This window comes from Sus scrofa, chromosome 6 (assembly GCF_000003025.6).
Source record: "Sus scrofa isolate TJ Tabasco breed Duroc chromosome 6, Sscrofa11.1, whole genome shotgun sequence".
Taxonomy (NCBI): domain Eukaryota; kingdom Metazoa; phylum Chordata; class Mammalia; order Artiodactyla; family Suidae; genus Sus; species Sus scrofa.
In genome coordinates this window covers 81,706,917-81,726,793 of record NC_010448.4, presented here as the reverse complement: position 1 = coordinate 81,726,793, position 19,877 = coordinate 81,706,917, and the positions used below count along the sequence as shown (strand labels likewise).

At 44.1% G+C, this 19,877-nt stretch overlaps 1 protein-coding gene across 1 annotated transcript; it reads right to left on the bottom strand.

The window, feature by feature from the left end:
• Positions 302-3,868, bottom strand: PNRC2 (proline rich nuclear receptor coactivator 2). Its single transcript, NM_001244508.1, is given in 3 exon segments — positions 302-2,317; positions 2,606-2,811; positions 3,716-3,868. A coding segment is annotated over 1 exon segment (420 nt). The 5' UTR covers positions 2,300-2,317; positions 2,606-2,811; positions 3,716-3,868; the 3' UTR covers positions 302-1,879.

Here is a 19,877-nt window from a genome sequence, read left to right as displayed (position 1 = left end):
TATGTTAAGTATGGGAACCTAAGGGTTCTTGTCAAATTGTAATTCTTTTTTGCTATTTAGAAAGTAGGAAAGAGAAGGGTAATTAAACCTGTTTTATTCAAATCAGGTGGTTTTGGAAGCTCTATGTATTTGCTGAGAGATCACAGGCAGTTGCTTTTTTGATGGTAGGGCTGCTAATCCTAATGTACGTGAGCACATTGGTTGCCTTTTAAAACCAAGTCCTATTGTAAGTTGGGTTAATTATGTGCATTCTAAAAATACTACACATTGGTAAATTTTTATACAATAAAAACTAAGCCACTGGGGTAAAAAACAATTTTATTTTTTTAATTTCATGCTTCAAATTCATTGATGTACATTGAGTACTATGTCTTTAGGGTGTCATTGTTTGACTTGAGCAATATTACCTAATCTGAAGTTATTTGGAGAAATACAATTTAGCAATTCTGCTCTTAAAAAACAATCCCCCAAAAGCGGCCAAATCAGAAAGTAGGGCACTTACAATCAAGTTTTAAATAGACCCCCCCACACACACTTTTAATTTAGCTGTTATAATTAGCATTTATCTTTAAGGCAGGCAAAACATGTCATTAAGGTATTGCAAGAAATTACATCTTTTGCACTAAGTGGTCCCCTGGGTTACATCTTTTGACAAAAAAAATACACTGGCATTGTATATTATACTCATAGGTTACACAAATTGTTGAAAGCCAAAATGAATCTTTAGGGTTATGGGGACCCCTTAATCTTTGGGCTTAAAGAAAAAATAATCCCGTACTGCATTTTCACATCTCAAAAATAGGAAGTGTTTTAGCAGCTTCAAACCTCAGTTATATAAAACTTCTTACACTAAGATTTGCTTTGAAATATAGTTTACAGCGAGATCAATTATAATATACATACACTGGCACTTTAGCACAAGGGCAAACTTTTAAAAGAAGTTATCTTAGACCTTTAAAATTAGGCCATAGTATAAAAAAAGTCGATGTCTTACATTCAGCAAATTCATACTAAAATATTCTATTTTTGTAGGATAAATGCCAATAAAATTTTACATATGCTACAAGTTTATTACATATATTTACATGGCTCTTTCCTAGCTACTTAAAACTTTCACATTATACAGCTCCCCACTTTAAACAAGCTTTGCAAGGATGGTGTGAAGCCAGATCACTGTCAGAATAGCTTGTGCAGTGCCATAATACAAAAATGCATTTTGAAAGCTACTTGGTTAACACCAAATACTATTTCCATAAAAAATGATTTCGGTGCCTTTGTTGGCAGACATCTATCCACTGCATGTCATATACAAGGCCAGTGGGGTATACTATTTCATTCTAATAGCCCCTAGTGCCCTGTACACCATATAGTTAACTAAAACAACTATAATCTTTTTAAAAAGTTCACATTTTTTTGGCAGTGCATCAGGTTGTTGATATGTAACTGGTCTGGATGTTTCTAGAACATTGAACTCAATATTCAACTAGTTTTCAACCCCTGTATGTTTTAATTTGATGCTTATCATCAGATTCACCAGCTTTCAACAAGTAAACCTACTGATCCATGAATGATAATCTTAATTTTCCCAACAAGCAATAGAAAAGGTTGATTCCTTTATCACTCCCCAAATCTGCACTTGGTTTCATTTAAATGGTTAATCCATTGAAAACACTTAATTTAGTATTGATAATCAAGTACAAATCTTAGTTAAGTTGCACTGATTCTATCATTACATCAATGCACATAACACATAAAAGATGAAGTCTAATTATATTTTCTACGCAAGCTATTTTACAGATTAATTCCCTTGTGTATTTAGTCTGAAACAATTGCCAATTATCCCTAAATATTGACTAGCTTTGAACATTAGTACTTTATCTCATACCTGTACTTTAAGTAAGGTTTTTAGTTGAAATGTCATTATTTCTTTATCGGAAGGATTGAAGGAAACAGGAACCCAGTGGCTTGGTGGTTTAGGAAGAACACTTGGTGACGGTGGCTCACTAAATTTGGCTCCAGCATAGTTCTGATTAGTTTGAGACTTAAAAAGTAAGGTGGGACTTGATAAGCTAGAGTTCCAATTTTGATTATTTGGAAAATTTTTGTTCTTCCCCCCATTTTGCATGGCTTGCCATGCAGCTGCTGATGAATTGTAAGTATGTCCTCTTTCCTTTTTCTTATGAACAATCTTCATCTGGGAATTCTGATCCTTGGTCTTCTGTCTATTAAGCTGTTGTTGGTTCTTACTAACATTTCTAGATTGAGGGGCTGGAATGTTATACCTCTCTCCACCACCCATCTTCAGCTTCTTTGTCACCTGTAAGCAAATGGAAACAAAATGCTAAGTAAAATTCCACTTAAGATAGTTTAAAACTTTAAAAAAACTTCAGTAGTCACAACTTGTAACCCCAGAAACCTTGGTGAAGACTCAAAGATGTGCTATTCAGCTGCTTTTTACTTAATTACAATGCCCACACTTCATATGCACAGCCTTTGTTACTTCTTGAGAAAAATGAACTTACAAATTGGTATGATCCTCTACTTAAACAGTTTAGGATGAGTCCATAAAAATGTCTGCCCCATTTCAACATGAAGTCTTGGATACCTTTCAGTCTGCTTTTCAGATTGCAGGATTTCCACCACCTGTCCTCTTCCTTGCCGCCAAGCCCAGGATAAGAGATGTTGCTTTCTGACAGATCCTTTCCTTTGTCTCAATACAGAAGTTTTCATGGGCCGATCTGCTGAGTTCAGCCTAGGAACTGAGGCCAACATCTGAGTCTCCTCAGCACACAACCTTGAGAGAAGTCCTAGCTAAAAAGCAAAGATTTCTAAATTATTTCACGTGTTAAACAGGAGAAAGCGATCATTTATTATTTGCTACAGAAATAGTTAAATGGCTACTTCCTAATTAAAAGGCAGAAAATAATGTCTCTAAAGATGGCTTTGACCTTAGAACTGTCATCATCTAAGAACTCTTCTAAGCCTTGAGATCCAGGAACTCATAAGGAATTGGGGAAGGGTGTCCGCCAGACCTCTCAATAAGTTGTATCTTTTTTCTAGGAACTTTTCAGATTCTCACACGGATTCTGTGACCAAAACCAGTCAAACCACAGAAGCATTAACTTTCACAGCCATGCCAAGAAATGGGCTTAAACTGTGTTTCCTAAAGAAGCTATGTTTTTAAAGTCTCACCATTACTTTCCAATCTTTGCACACATTACACATCCGTTTCCACAAAGCCTCCTCTCCAAACAGGTTTACGTGATGCAGCGTTTCCTTTAGTTTTGAACTCTTGACTCCTCCCCATTTTAAAAGAAGTTCCACAAGCCATAACTGAAGTCACTGTCCCATCTAATATGTATGAAAATGCCTATCAGGAACATTAAACATTCAAGATTTCGTTTGCTATTCCAAGAAACCAAGTCACCATATAAATAATAAGCCCTCTTTTTTTTGAAAGAGCGAGAGGCCCTTCCAGACTATTTTAACAGCCCTAAAGAAACTACGAATTCCCGGATCGTGAGTCATTCCCAACAAGAGCCTGGAAAGTTCGGCTCTTCCGATGTGGCTGGGTTTCCGAGCCGCTCCGCGTTGCTCGGGCCCGGCCGGGGAACCCGGTCTTCCCCGCCGCCTGCGCCCGCCGGGCACTGGATCTGACTTCCTACCCCCAACAATGGGGAGCGCGGCCGCCAACATGGCCGCGCCCGCCACTCACCGACTTCAAGCTCGGGACTACGACAGCGGCGGATCCTGCTCGGCGTCGAAGCCCCCCTCCCCTTCCAGGGAGAGACGAGGCACGGAACGAGCGAAGCCAACGGGCACCGACGAGCCTGCTGCAGGCCACCTTAACGTCCCGGCCGACCTCCTCCTTCTGCCTCTACCGACAAAATGGAGGCGACAGTGAGCGCAGAAGCTGGGCCGGGAAGCGCGGCGGCCAATCAAAACACGCTTTCGCGCGGCCCGGCCAATGACACGCGGGCCGCCGCCTGTTGCTGGGGCCCGACGGGGCCGAGGGAGGGGAGGTGGCTGTGGCCGAGGGTTTCAAATACTCCTCGAGAAGAGCATGTCGGGAAAGACCGCTGCGGGCCCCGGCTGCCGCCCTTTCTCGGGCCCCCGAGTGACACCAGCCCCTTCCGGGAGAAGCCCACCAGGCCCCGTCCGACACCCCAAGTCGCGGCCAGCACCAGCCCCTCGCGCCGATTCCAGGGTCCGAGAGCCGCGCGCAAGCGGCTCCGGGGAGAAGGGCGTCGGCCGCCCACTGGAACAGCGGCTTCCTCCCGCGCTGTCCGGCCAGTGGGTCCCGTGGCACTCGGAACCAAGTGGGTTCCGGGCCATGGGGAGTCACTGGAGGGGGCGTTGAGTTCCCGAGTTAAGTTCACTGAGCCGAGTAACCGATCTCTTACACATGGAAGATACTGATCAAAGTTGCTTTCCGAGGCTGGCCCCTGGCCACTTAGTCCAGACACTCCTCCCTCTCTGTTTCTCGGTCACGCCAGCGCCCCAGCTTGCGGTTCCTTCCCGCCCCCCTGGCCCCCAGCCTCGAAATTCTAAGAAGCTACCTCTTCTGTGAAGGCGTTTCCGACGCACGTGCGGGTCAAGTTAATCAGTTCCTCCTTTGTGTCTGACTGGTCTTGAACTTCAATCACACTATGTGGTAGCTACTTGTCCGCGAGTTCCCGCGCACACATCCTCCGGGTGGGGTTGGGCAGGGGGCAAAGCAGGGTTTCGTTTCTCTGAACACAGAGTACGTTGTAAGTGCCCCAAGAAGAGTTTGTTGAGAGGAGAGTTCCCTTACTTATAACCCTTTCTGCAGTGTGTAAATAAAGGGAGGAGAAAAGAGTTAAGTTCGTTTGCCAGTGAGGTGCAGCAAAGAGGAAAAGGACAACTTCTTGGGAATAAATGGATAAGCAACCCAAGGCTCGTATTTTAAAAGAGAACAACAGTTTCTATGAACATAGGAGTTTTTTGGTTTGTTGGTTGGTTTTGCCACCTCATGGGGTCAGATCCAAGCCTTTAACCAGATCCATTAACCCACTGTATCCAGCTGGGGATCCAACCTGCATCCTGGCAATGCAGAGACAGCCTGCCCATCCCCTTGGGCCATAGCAGGAACTCCCTGGGCTTTTTCTGTTGGCCTTGCCCTCTAGTATGTGGAAGTTCCCCTGGCCAAGGATCAAACCTGCTCCATAGCAGTGACCCTAGCTGCTGCAGTGACAAGGCAGGATTTTTTGTTTGTTTTTTAGTCTTGTCTTTTTCCTGCCGCACCTTAGGCTAATGGAGGTCCCCAGGCAAGGGGTCAAATCAGAGCTGTAGCTGCCGGCCTACACCACAGCCACAGCAGTGCCAGATCCCTGGGGCTACACCACAGCTCACCTTAACCCACTGAGTGAGGCCAGGGTCAGACCTGTGTCCTCATGGATACTAGTCAGATTCGTTTCTGCTGAGCCATGACAGGAACTCCAAGGCAGAATTTTTAATATGCTGCACCACAAGAGAACTCCCATATGAGCATTTTTGTCACAGGATTTATATATGCTTTTAATAAGTCCCACATAATTAGTCTTATTAGCTTCAGTTTTTCTGCTACCATCATCTCCCACCCCCAGGTTCTCTAGCCATGGACTTTAATAAGATTTCTTGGTTTTTGTTTTTGTTTGTTTAATTTAGGGCTGCATCTGCAGCATATGAAAGTTCCTAGGCTAGGGATGCGAATCAGAGCTGCGGTCTACACCACAGCTACAGCAAACGCAGGATCCAAGCCAAGCCTGCAACCTTAAGACTTCTTAAGAAAACCACTTAAGCAACTGCATTTTAAAAGAGGAGTTTGTTAATCAAATTAATTTGGTGAAACGTGTAGAAGAGAAGAAATATTTTTGAGCGTGGGACTTTGTGATGGTAATTATTATAGTCAAATTAGATGTATACAGTAAACAACTGCTAAATTACTAAAAGTATAATCTATTTCCTAAAAATTGAAGAAGCTGCTTTAGACATCTGGCCAGATTATAGCCAAGCTGTATTTAATGGATTCAAGACAGAAAAGACCCTTGCAATGTATTTTTAATATTGTGGTTTGTAAAATGAACAGTCTAGCTTCAGTCTAGGCACTTTCTTTTCCCTAATTCTTTTTTATTATCATTTTCCAAATATCTTTCAAAGTAGTCCCTCCTACACTTTCCCCTCTCTCTCCTTTCTACCTTCATGGATCTGATTGTGTTACTTTTTTAAAAATTTTTATTGTGCGTGTGTGTTTTAAACAACAACACTTCACTGGCCTCGAATTGTATTACAGAATTAAATTGCTCTCCAAATCTTTTTGGTTTTTCTGGGTTTTTTTTGGCCACCCTGAGGCACATGGAGTTCCCTGGCCAGGGGTCAGATCCGAGCTGCACTTGCAACCTATGCCACAGCTGCAGCTTAAACTGCTGCAGAGACACCACAGACCCCATTGCATCACAGCAGGAACTCCAATCGCTCTTGAAATCTTATATGTAGAAACACACAGGCAGTGGACTGGATGCTTACAAACACACACATGATGTATTGGATACTTACTCCGCCTCTCTTTGCCTTATGCCAAATAGTTTTGCTTGCATCATTTAATTTTCACAAATTACGGGATAGGTGCTATTTTTATCTCCTCGGTACAGATGAAGAATCTGAGGCTCAGATAGTTTAAAGCTGAAAGCCACACACTGAGACTCCAGAGCCTGCTCTACAATCTGAGGCCCCTCTGTGTCCTCCCCAGGACCAAAAATGTAGTTTGCCTGGATCAGACATTAACTGGCTGCTGACTAGGCTGCAGGAGCACCTTGGGCAATACGAAGCATCCATCTTTTTTTTTTTTTTTTTTTTTTTTTTTTTTTTTGGCTTCACCTGAGGCAAATGGAATTTCGTAGGCCAGTGATCAAATCCCAACCACAACTTCAATCTCTGCCACAGATGCAACAATACCATATACTTATCCTATTGTGCCAGACTGGGATCGAACCCATGCCACCTCAGGAACAATGCTGTATCTGTAACCTGCTGAACCACAGCAGGAACTCAGAAGCCTCCATCTTGCCATCTACCTGAAGCAGATTCTATGCCAGAAGGTCAGAGTCAGGCTGCCCTCAGGAGAGCACTCTTAAACCTTTACCATGTCCCAGACTTGCAGAAGCCTCACAATATACCTCCAACCTCATCCTACATTAATATTTCCCAAGTGCCCACAACCATGCAGAACTGGAGAGCACGAGTTAAAAACCACAGCCTCTTCAGGACATCTGATACAGCCTCTGCCTGTCCCAGGCGGGTCTTTAAAGTCTGTTCCACTGCCGTGATCCAATTAGTGGTTCTCAGTTCAAATAGGAAAATGTTGATACACACACACAGCTCTCAGGATGTAGATCAGCCACCAATGCTGGGTGCCAAGTGCATCATAGATATGTGGGTGTTTATAAACTAAACATTTATTTAACAAAGATTTATCTGGAGCCTTCTTTGAGGCAGGCACTCTGCCAAGCCCCAGGACTACAGTGAATGAGGCTCCATCCCAGCCCTAAAGGAACACAAAAGCTTTTCCCTTTATTACCTATCAGAGAGGGAAGCTGGTGTTTGGGGAGAGTCGTTTCCTCAGTTCTTCCTCTAAGAGTCAAGGACAGGCTGTGCTAATTGTAAACACAAAAACCAACCTGCTACCAGTGCAGGTTACAGACACTGTGCTCAGACCCTGTGGGGTAGAAGGAAAAAGGAGAGGATTTCCATACTCCACTGAACTCCTTTCCCCGGAGAAACTGCTTTGAATTATGTATCTGTGGAAGCTCAAAATCAAGAAACCCTTCTAAGTGCCTAATCTGTAAGTAGAAGTGGGGCCAAAAAGGTGTTTCTGAACATCTGACTTTACAGAACTGGCCAGCTGCAGGCTGATGCTTGTATTTAGACCCCACGCGGGCCAGAGCAGGTGAGACAAACACCCACATTTGCCGAACATTCGGAACAAGTCTAGCCGAACGGACTGGCTTTCAGGCTGGATCACTTTCAGGGTGGTTCTTTTTCTTCCTCAAGCTCGTTTATGAGTTCAGAGTACAGCTTTGAATGCTTGCAAGACTGCCAGCTGATGGCTTATTTCGGTTAGAGGAAGAAATTCTCAGGGCCAGCCAAGAGTAAAGTGGACTGCCTGCCTGATATCTTGACGTGCCTTAGGGCTCTGATCCCGTTGCCAAACTGGTATCAAAGTCCACACCCCTCCACACTCGGTGAGTTTGTTTCCTGGGGAAGCGTCTGTTCCGAGTTGCACAGTTCCGCTCACATTCCCCAGAGGTTGCATATCAGTCCTTGGCCACTGCAGGCACTTCGGTCTAATTATTAAGTTGGGGCACAGGAAGTCAGTGTGAAACTCCCATACCTCCTGTGACTCTTGTAAGCACGTGGGGCCCTGTGAGGCCCTCCCAGAGTGGACCCCCAGGCTAGGGTCAAATCAGAGCTATAGCCACCAGTCTACGCCACAACCACAAGCAGTGACAGATCCGAGCAGTGTCTGCGACCTATACCACAGCTCATGGCAACACCGGATCCTTAACCCACTGAATGAGGCCAGGGATCAAACCCGTGTCCTCATGGGTGCTAGTCGGGTTCATTAACTGCTGAGCCACGACGGGAACTCCACATAAAATTGTTATTAAGTAAACTTGAATGCTTCTACCTTGTTAGTCTGTTTTACGTCCATTTAACTCTCAGGTCCAGCTGAAGAGCTTACAAAGGTGGACATAGATTTTACCCATTGTACTTTTTCTTTTTGTCCTTTAGGGCCGTACCCATGGCATGTGGAGGTTTCCAGGCTAGGGGTCCAATCAAAGCTGCAGCCACAGGCCTACACCACAGCCACAGCAACGCAGGATCCAAGCCACATCTTCGACCTACACCACAGCTCAAGGCAACGCCAGATCCTTAACCCACTGAGTGAGGCCAGGGATCGAACTGCATCCTCACGGATGCTAGTCGGGGTTCATTAACCACTGAGCCACCACGGGAATGCCCCACTGTATTTCTTTCTTTCTTTTTTTTTTTTTTTTTTTTGTCTTTTGTCTTTTGTTGTTGTTGTTGCTATTTCTTGGGCCGCTCCCGCGGCATATGGAGGTTCCCAGGCTAGGGGTTGAATCGGAGCTGTAGCCACCGGCCTACGCCAGAGCCACAGCAACGCAGGATCCGAGCCGCATCTGCAACCTACACCACAGCTCGTGGCAACGCCGGATCGTTAACCCACTGAGCAAGGGCAGGGATTGAACCCGCAACCTCATGGTTCCTAGTCGGATTCGTTAACCACTGCGCCACGACGGGAACTCCCCCACTGTATTTCTGATTCCAGTGTCTCACTCTGGTTGACAACTTCTGCTCTAAATTTTTCTAAGGTCAGCTCCCTGGCACGGACAGGTATGTGTGAAGGGCACTCCTCCGTCCTCCATAATCCTCAAAGGTGGTGATCATGCCAACCACCACCACCACCACCACCACCACCAATAACAAAAGTGAGAAACTAGCTCGTAAACACCCAGAGTTACTTAGGTTAGCTTTGTAAAGCGTTTGTCCCAGGTGGACTCCCAGGCTCTACCAGCAAGCTCCCAGCTAGTCTGCTGATCCAAGCTGTCTGATCCTTGGAGCCCTCCAGAGGCTGAGCTCCCAGCGCTTCAGGGCAGAAGCGGTGTGACCAGCAGGATGGGCAGCAACATTCTGAAGAATGACCAGGAGTTCCCTGGTGGCTCATCAGGTTCAGGATCTGGCATTGTTACTGCTTTGGCTTGGGTGGCTGCTGTGGTGTGGGTTCCACTCCTGGCCTGGGAATTTCCACATGCCTAGGGCATGGTCAAAAAGAAGGAAAAAAAAAAGAACAACCAAAACAAGCTCAGGCTGGCAATTGGATTGGTAATAAGAGGAAATCCAGCACACCAATACCCACCAAAAAAAAAAAAAAAAAAAAAAAAAAAAGTGGACTCTGAGAGCCATCTCCTCACATGTAAGACTGACAATACCTGTCTCCCAATGACTGATGCCCAGACATAAGGAAGAGGCACACAGTCATCAGCTCAGAAGTCCTGAGAGGCTCTAAAGAGAATTAGATGAGACATGGACACCTTCCAGCTCCCACAACACGTGTGCTCAGCTTGACATCTGAACTCTGCAGACATCTCACGTTATGGCTTTCTACCCTGTGTTGTTTTGAGCTGTAGCACCTAGCACTTCTTACACATCCTAAACCTACACTCTCATTTCACAAGCCCTGTTTCCCTCAATCTTGGCATTAGCTCTACAGGAGAGGGTTTTACCATTCTGCAAATGAAGAAACTTATTCAAGTCTGCAACAAAGATCTTCTCAAACTTTTTTTTTTTTTTTTTCTCCTTGCTTTTTAAGGCCACTCCTGTGGCATATGGATGTTCCCAGGATAGGGGATCATTCACTGCCGGCCTACACCACAGCCACAGCCACACCAGATCTGAACCACATCTTCGACTGCGACCTACACCACAGCTCACGGCAGCACCGGATCCTTAACCCACGGAGCAAGGCCAGGATGGAACCTGAGTCCTCATGAATATGAGGATTTATTACTGCTGAATGAATGGGAACGCCTCTTAACAGGATGGGAACTCTTCTTAAACATTTTCATTGGAGGAGTTCTCCTGTGGCTCAGTGGGTTAAGGATCCGGTGTTGCCACTGCAGCAGCTTGGGTCACTGCTGTGGCTTGGATTGGACCCCCGGCCCAGGAACTTCCATATGCTGCGGTCAAGGCCAAAAAAAAAAAAAAAAAGAAAGAAAAGAAAAATTTTTATTAGAGTTTGTCTTGTTACAGAAGTAATGTGTATTAACTGTAGAAAAGGCAAAAGCGAACGAACAAAAAATAAAAGTTACTCAAGATCTTGCCATCTGGAGATAACCACAGAGATAAGGTTTTAAGGTTTTAAGATGATTTTCCTATACCGAGAAGCAGCGTAAAGTGGTAAGAGCACAGACTCCAAAGCCTGTCCAGCCTCAGATCTCGGCTCTGTGACTTCCTGATGTATGATCTTGGCAAGCTTTTTAACCTCTCTGTGCTCGGGTTTCCTCATCGTGAAATGGGGATGATAACAGTACTTAATGGAGCAGGGGTAAATAAGTCAATGTCTTTGATGTACTTAGAGCAACACCTGGCACATAGAAAGCCTCAGTTATTGAGCTTTGTCTTTCTTTTTACAAAGATGATAATAAATGGTATACATTCTCTTGTTGCCTGACCTTTTTTTCACTTCTTAAACTCAGTGTGCTGTGAATGTGTTTCTGTGTGTGCAACACACCTTCGTTGGTAAGAGTGGTTTTTGTTACGAGGAGCTGTGGTTAATTTCACCAATCCCTCCCTGCTGTTTGCAATTTTTTTTGCTGTTACTCACTGTGCTGAATATCCTTAGAGATAAAGCTTCACTTTCTTAAATACATTTCCTTTAAATAAATTCCTAGAGGCGAAATTGCCAGGGTAAATATATAGGTGAGACTTCTGATTTATGCCCCACCCCCGCCCCTCCCATCAGAGTGAAAATGAAGTTTCAGGCTTTTGGCTTTGAGGATAATATTCTCTTTCCTTGTTATTCAGGGCTCCTTCTCTGACATTGGGTCTGTAAGAGGCGTTGGCGAATTTACACAAAAGGGAAATGGTTTAAAGAATCTGAAAAGGGAGTTCCCATCGTGGAAACGAATCCAACTAGGAACATGGTTCGATCCCTGGCCTCACTCAGTGGGTCAAGGATCCGGTGTTGCCATGAGCTGTGGTGTGTAGGTCGCAGACATGGCTTGGATCCTGTGTTGCTGTGGTTGTGGTGTAGGCAGGCAGCTGTAACTCCAATTAGACCCCTAGCCTCGGAACCTCCACGTGCCACGAGCACAGCTCTAAAAAGCAAAAAAAAAAAAAAATCTGAAAAGGCTTTTCTAGACATCACATTTATATGTGGCCCTTTTAAAAAATATGCCTGTGGGACAGAACTTCCTTTAGGGGAACTTGAGGCTAATAAGCTCGACTTACTCATCACAGTTGACAGCCTCCATAGTCATTGATTTGGCAGTTGATGGGCTACAAACATCTGGAATTTTCCACTGACTCAGGCAGCCTGATGTTTGTTCTCTGGCTGATTGCTTGGGTTTGGGAAAAGACTGTGAGTCAGGCTTCCATGGCCCAAGAGCTTGTGTTTTGCCACAGCAGAAAAAACATAGTGACATAGTTTAATAGATGATTAAAATTCTTTGGCCTAGTTGACACCATGGTGTGATTACACAGGCACCAACAAGTCTCCATTAAACCCACAGCTTCTAATACATGGAGAAGTGAAATAATTTACCCAAGGGCAGTCTGATCTCTTGATTCCCATTCCCCATGGCTGAATTTGAATACCATATCCTTGCCTTTAATTAATAGATCTTTATTATATTTTGTTATAACTGTTACCTTGTGCAATTCAAAGGTACAATCTTTTGCATATTCCAAAGGTATGCCTCATTAGATAACAGCAGTAAGTTTTGAGCACTTACTATGAGCAAGACCCTGTTCTAAGCAATTTACATGCATTATCTTTTTTAATTCTCAGCACAATCTTCCTGAGATAAATAATATTATTATTCCCATTTGACAGATGAGAAAATTGAGGTTTGGAGAGATAGGTTAAGCGATTTTCCCAAAGTCACACCCAGAGAACCCAAACCTGGGCCAATGAGATACCAAAAACTCTGCTTTTAGCCATGCTGCTCTACTGGCATAATCTCTAGGGTCTGTGTTCTAGAAAATGCTCAGAATACAACTTGCCACCGTTTTGAGTCCAGGCTTTCATCAGCCCAGTAAACTTGCACATATTTTCCTAATGCCAATTAGAAAAGACGCAAAGAAAAAAAAAAGAAGAAGAAGAAGAAGTAGAAGAAGAAGCAAAGAGGAGTTCCTGTCATGGCCCAGTGGTTAACGAATCTGACTAGGAACCATGAGGTTGCAGGTTTGATCCCTGGCCTTGCTCAGTGGGTTAAGGATCTGGCGCTGCCGTGAGCTGTGCTGTAGGTCGAAGACGGGGCTTGGATCCTGCGTCGCTGTGGCTGTGGTGTAGGCCTGTGGCTGCAGCTTTGATTGGACCCCTAGCCTGGTAATCTCCATATGCTGCGGGAGCAGTCCTAGAAAAGGCAAAAAGGCAAAAAGACAAAAAAAAAAAAAAAAAAAAAAAGAAAGAAAAGAAAAACTAGAGTATTTATAGTCTCCCCATGTGAGGTTATTTTCAGAGGGATCTTGCCCACAAGGGTGGTTCTCCCAGTGGAAGTATACCACTAAGAGGCAGAAGCTGAGGGAGCTGCTGCAGCAGCCAGCCTAAGGAGAAACATGGCCCACAGCAAAAAAACTGCAGCCAGGTGAACTTACAAGAAGTGGGGGCTGAAGAGCCCCCAAAAGTACCCATGGGAGAAAGTGGCGGCTTCAGATATCTATCAAGCCAAGAAAAGATGAAGCCACCTGGCAAGAGATCTGGTCAAGGAACTTTCTTGGAGTTCCCATTGTGGTTCAGTGGGTTAAGAACCCGACTGGTATCCATGAAGATGTGGGTTCAATCCCCGGCTTCGCTCAGTGGATTAAGGATCTGGCGTTGCTGTGAGCTGCAGCATAGGTCAAAGATGTGCCTCTTATCTGGTGTTGCTGTGGCTGTGTCGTAGGCCGGCATCTGTAGTTCCCCTAGCCTGGGAAGTTCCATATGCCCCAGATGTGGCCCTAAAAAGAAAAAATAAATAAAATAACAACTTTATTAAAGAAAAAAAAAAAAAGGAACTTTCTTGGTCTCCTTTACCCATCTTCCTCCAAGACTGAAATCTCAGTGATGTCAAAAGCTATATAGTTAGCAAGCAGCAGAAGGAGGAATAAGGAAAACCAGAGCATTCAACTCTGAACTTAATTCCCGGACTGGCCAAATTTAATTACCGAGTCAAAATTGAGTTTAAAAATGTAAAGTGATCACAGAATTCTATTACCCAAAAGAAAAATAACAGCTGGTACATACAGTACAGACAACATCAGACATTTGACTCATTGAAATTCGACAGCCAGTAGGACCATTGGGAGCATACTGGCTAAATGACAGCCCTGCCTAGGAGTAAGCAAAATGGTCACCTCCTTATGAAAATGGGTATTTCATCCATTGACTGGAAAAGAACTATCAACCTGAACGTATTTAAAAGAATATGTTTATGCACCTAATAGCAGACCAGCCAACGTATGAGGCCAAAATCGATAGAACTGAAGGAAAAAATAGAGAATTCCACAATGGTAGTTGGAGACTTCAATACCCTCCTCTCAATAAAAGACAGAATAACTAGACAGAAGGTAAGTAAAGAGAGGTCTTGCAGGTGGTATGATTTTATATGTAGAAAACCACAAAATTCCACAAAAATCCATTAGAACTAACAAACAAATTTGACAAAGTAACAATACAAATTCAACTCACCAAAATCAGTTGCATTTTCTATAACAATGAATAATCTGAAAAGGAAATTAAGAAAACAACTCCATTTACAATAGCATAAAAAAGAATAAAATACTTAATAATTCAACCAAGGGGGTGAAAGTCTTGTTCAATGAAAACATAAAAAAAATTCTAGAAGAATTGAAGAATACACGAATAGGAGTTCCCCGTCGTGGCACAAGAGAAACGAATCGGACTAGGAACTATGAGATTGCTGGTTCAATCCCTGGCCTCGCTCAGTGAGTTAAGGATCCGGTGTTGCCTTGAGCTGTGGTGTAGGTCACAGACGTGGCTCAGATCTGGCATTGCTGTGGCTGTGGTGTAGGCCGGCAGCAACAGCTCCGATTCAACCCCTAGCCTGGGAACCTCCATATGCTGCAGGTGCAGCGCTAAAAAGACAAAAGACAAAAAAAAAAAAAAAAAAAAAAAGAATATATGAATAAATGAAAAGACACCAATGTTCATGGTTTAAAAGAGTTAATATTGTTAAAATACCAGTACTGGAGTTCTCGTCATGTCTCAGTTGTTAACGAACCCACTAGTATCTCTGAGGACACAGGTTCGATCCCTGACCTCACTCAGTGGGTTAAGGATCTGGCGTTGCCGTGAGCTGTGGTGTAGGTCAGAAACACAGCTCGGATCCACAGCATTGCTGTGGCTGTGGCATAGGCTGGCAGCTACAGGTCCGATTTGATCCCTAGCCTGGGAACCTCCATATGCCACAGGTGCAGCCCAAAAAAAGACAAAAAAAAAAGGAAGATACCAGTACTACCCAAAGTGATGTATAGACTCAATGTAATCCCTATCAATATCCCAATGACATTTTTTTTCAGATAGAAAAATCCATCCTAAAAATCATGTGGAATCTCAAAGAAGCTTGAATAGCCAAGACGACTTTGAAAACGGAAGGACAAAGTTGAAAGTCTCACACTTTCTGATTTCAAAATTTACTGCAAAGTTACAGTCATCAAAACAATGGAAGACTGGCTTAAATATACAGATCAATAGAATAGAATAAAGAGCCCGCAAATAAAACCTCATATACATGCTCAAATGATTTTCAGCAAGGGTGCCAAGACCATTCAGTGGAGGAGAGGGCAGTCATTTCAATGACTTCATGCAAAAAATGAAGTTGGACTCTCATGTTTTACCATGGTAGAAAAAGGAAGTAAAATAAAAATACTTCTTTATAGAGTTCCCATCATGGCTCAACAGTTAACGAATCCGACTAGTATCCATGAGGATGCACGTTCCATCCCTGGCCTCGCTCAGTGGGTTAAGCATACGGTGTTGCCCTGAGCTGTGGTATAGGTCGCAGACATGGCTCAGATCCTGTGTTGCTGTGGCTCTGGTGTAGGCTGACAGCTATAGCTCTGATTAGACCCCCTAGCCTAGGAACCTCCATATGCCTTGGGTGTGACCTTAAAAAGCAAAAAAAAAAAAAAAAAGATACTTCTTTATACCATGGATCTTTTCAACGTGCCACGGTACTAGCTGAAACCCCCTGACGTATCTGGGGTCTCGGTCAAGGGTGCAAATGGAGATCCTTCCATCATTTGCCTAAATATTTAAATGGGACAAACCAAAAAAACATTTAAATAAAAGATGTCCAATCTTCCTACCTTGTCAAACTTACATTCATAATGACAAAATCAATCGCAAACCTTCATAGCATTTGGATGCAGTTGCCTTTTGTTTCAAGGCCACGGGGCAAGGTTATGTGGAAAGCATTTCCCTGGGGCCTGAACAGGGTTAGTCCCAAGAGTGGATGCCAAGGATTGTGTCGTGGCAGCGCTGAGTGCCGGAAGCACCCTGTGTTCTTGCCACGCAGAGCAACCCATGTGGCCAAACGGTCCTTCAACGGTGATGGCTGGCAGGATTGGTTTCATTTAGATATGCGGTTTTTGTTCCTGTAGGCATTCATCTTGAGATAGGATGATCATCACCTGTTTGTATATTGCATTCTGCACAATTTTGGGGGGGTCATTTTGAGCTTTTATTTTAATCTCTCATTCAGGAAATAAGAGGCTCAGCTTCCTCCCAAGACTGCAATGGGGAGTCTGTCATCTCAAGGGCTTCAGTCACTTCCGGGCTCGACTTGGGGAGGATCCACTTCCAGACTCCCTCACACAGCTGTCCACAGGCCTCGGGTTCTCCCTGGCTCTTGTCTGAAGGCTTCATTTCCTTGTCCCAGGGCCTTCTCTGCAAAAAATATGCCTTTCAGCAAGGACTTTCCCTCAGGGCAGGCTAAAGCCTGAGAGCAAAAGCAAGGTGGAAGTCACAGTCTTTTTGTGACCTCATCTCAGAAGTAACATCCCATCACTGGTTTTGTATTGCGGTAAAATACAAATAACACAAAATTTACCACCTTAACCACCATTAAGTGTGCAGTTCGGTGGCATTACGTGCATTTACACTGTGGTACAACCATCACCACTGCCCCTCTGCAGAACTTTTTATCATCTGAAACTGAAACTCTGTCCCCAATAAACAATAACTCTCCCTTTTCCCCTTCCCTCACCCCTGATAATAACCACTGTTCTACTTTCTGTCTCTCTGATTTTGACACCTCTAGGTACCTCATTTAAATAGAATCATACAATATTTTTCCTCTTGTGTCCAGCCGATTTCACTTAGCATAACATCATCAAGGTTCACCTACGTCACAATATGTATTTGAATTTCCATTCTTTTTTTTTTTTTTTTTTTTTTGTCTTTTTGCTCTTTCTTGGGCCACTCCCGCGGCATATGGCGGTTCCCAGGCTAGGGGTCCAATCGGAGCTGTAGCCACTGGCCTATGCCAGAGCCACAGCAACGTGGGATCCAAGCCGAGTCTGCGACCTACACCACAGCTCACGGCAACGCCGGATCCTTAACCCACTGAGCAAGGGCAGGGATCGAACCCGCAACCTCATGGTTCCTAGTCGGATTCGTTAACCACTGCGCCACGATGGGAACTCCCTCCATTCTTTTTTAAAGACTGAATAATATTCCACTGGTAAGGATATACCACATTTTGTTTATCCATTTATCTGTTGATGGACATTTGGATCCTTTCCACCTTTTGGCCACTGTGGATAATGCCGCTTTTTTTTTTTTTTTTTTTTTTTCTTTTTAGGGTTGCACTCTTAACATATGGAAGTTCCCAGGCTATGGGTTAAATCGGAGCTGTAGCTGCTGGCCTACACCATGGTCACAGCAATGCCAGATCTGAGCTGAGTCTGCAACCTACACCATAGCACATGGCAACACTGGATCCTTAACCCACTGAGCAAGGCCAGGGATCAAATCCTCGTCCTTATGGACACAAGTCAAACTCATTACCACTGAGCCACAATGGGAACTCCAAATTATACTGCTATTGAAATGGGACAGGACGTCATCAGCGTGACTTTTGGCCGTAGAAAAACTTAAGCCAAAGAATAAATTTAATCAGAGAAGTGAGAAAATGCTGAAGCAAAAGAAAGCAGTCCCATAAGACCAAATAATAATCATATGGTCATTAAGCAAAGTCAAGGACTTTTAGTTCCTCTTCAAGGGCCACGAATACCATTCTGAGCTGTATCCTTTGATCTGTCTTATGGATACTGAAACCCCTACCAGCTGGAAGATGGCCAGAATGTAGGCATGACATAAGCTCCTCAATTCCAAGAAATGGCCTCAAAGAAATGAGAACAAACCAACCCTAGAGCTGAAGATTAACTGTACTTAAAACAATCAAGACTGGAGCTCCTACTGTGGCACAGTGATGCAGCAGCTTGGTCTCTGCAGAGGTGTGGGTTTGATCCCTGGCTGGCGCAGTGGGTTAAAGGATCTGGCATAGGTTGTCGCCATGGCTCAGATTTAGTCTCTGGCCTGGGAACTTTCATATGCTGTGGGTGTGGCCATAAAAATTAAAGATTTTTTAAAAACAAAATAAACACAATAAAGATGACACCGATCAGACTACTACAAGGTGACTGCCAGAGCTGACTCTGTTGTTTCTATACGTAGCCCCCTCCTTCCGTCTATACATCCCTAAAACTCCCCTTTAAAAACGATTGCCCCCTAGGAGTTCCTAGCGTGGCTCAGCAGAAACAAATCTGACTAGTATCCGTGAGGACACAGGTTCAATCCCTGGCTTCGCTCAGTGGGTTAAGGATCCAGCGTTGCCACAAACTGCAGTGTAAGTCACAGATGTGGCTTAGATCTAGTGTTGCTGTGGCTGTGGTGTAGGCCCGCAGCTGTAGGCCCAACTGGACCCCTAGCCTGGGAATTTCCATATGTCACAGGTGTGGCTATAAAAAGAAAAATAAATACATACATAAATGAAAAATAGCTCAGGCGAATGTGAAATATTATTGGTTATAATTTAAGAGTTAAGTTAATGATTGGCAGATGTCTCAGATGAATGTTCCTAAGTAGAAGAAGGAGGTCTTTTCAGCTGCATTTAGCGCCTGTCAAATGAATCCTATTTTGGTTGAATGTTGACTTGGGGAAGTTTGCTGCTCCCTGTGTGGAAAAGGAATGGCAAACCCACTAATATAACCATGTTGAAGAATTTCCCTTCTTGCTACGCTAGAAACTACCGAGGTTCTCCAGACTTCTACCAGAAGAACCACAACTTGGGAGTTCGCATAGTATCTCAGTGGTTAACAAACCCAACTAGCATCCATGAGGACGAGGGTTCGATCCCTGGCCTCGCTCAATGGGTTAAGGATCCAGCATTGCCATGAGCTGTGGTGTAGGTCACAGACATGGCTAGGTTCTAGAGTTGCTATGACTGTAGTGTAAGCCAGCAGCTGTAGCTCCAATTCAATCCCTCACCTGGGAACCTCATGTGCCATGGATGCAGCCTTCAAAAGACAAAAAACAAAACCTGAGTTTTAGGGAAGCTTCTGAATCAAATTTCATGGGCATCTGTCTCATAATGTCAAATCTTGCTCAAGCTTCCCTAGAGTTTCCTGATCAGGTCACACACAAGAGAATTTTGTCAAAACAAGTTTCCACAGGACCTCTTGGCCTGAGAGAGTTCTGCTTTTATTTATTTATTTATTTATTTATTTATATTTTGTTTTATTTTATTTTATTTGCTTTTTAGGGCCACACCTGTGGCATGTGGAAGTTCCCAGGCTAGGGATCAAAGCAGAGCTGCCTCTGCCAGCCTACACCACAGCCACAGCAACACCAGGATCTGAGCCTCGACTACAACCTACACCACAGCTCAGGGCAACGCCAGATCCTTAACCCACTGAGCAAGGCCAGGGATGGAACTCGCATCCTCATGTATACTAGTCAGGTTCATAACCTGCTGAGCAACACAGGGAACTCCAAGAGAATTCTGCTTTTAAATAACTTCACCCCCACCTCCTCCCCTGTCAGATTCTCCTACTTGAATGGAAGGCTTCCT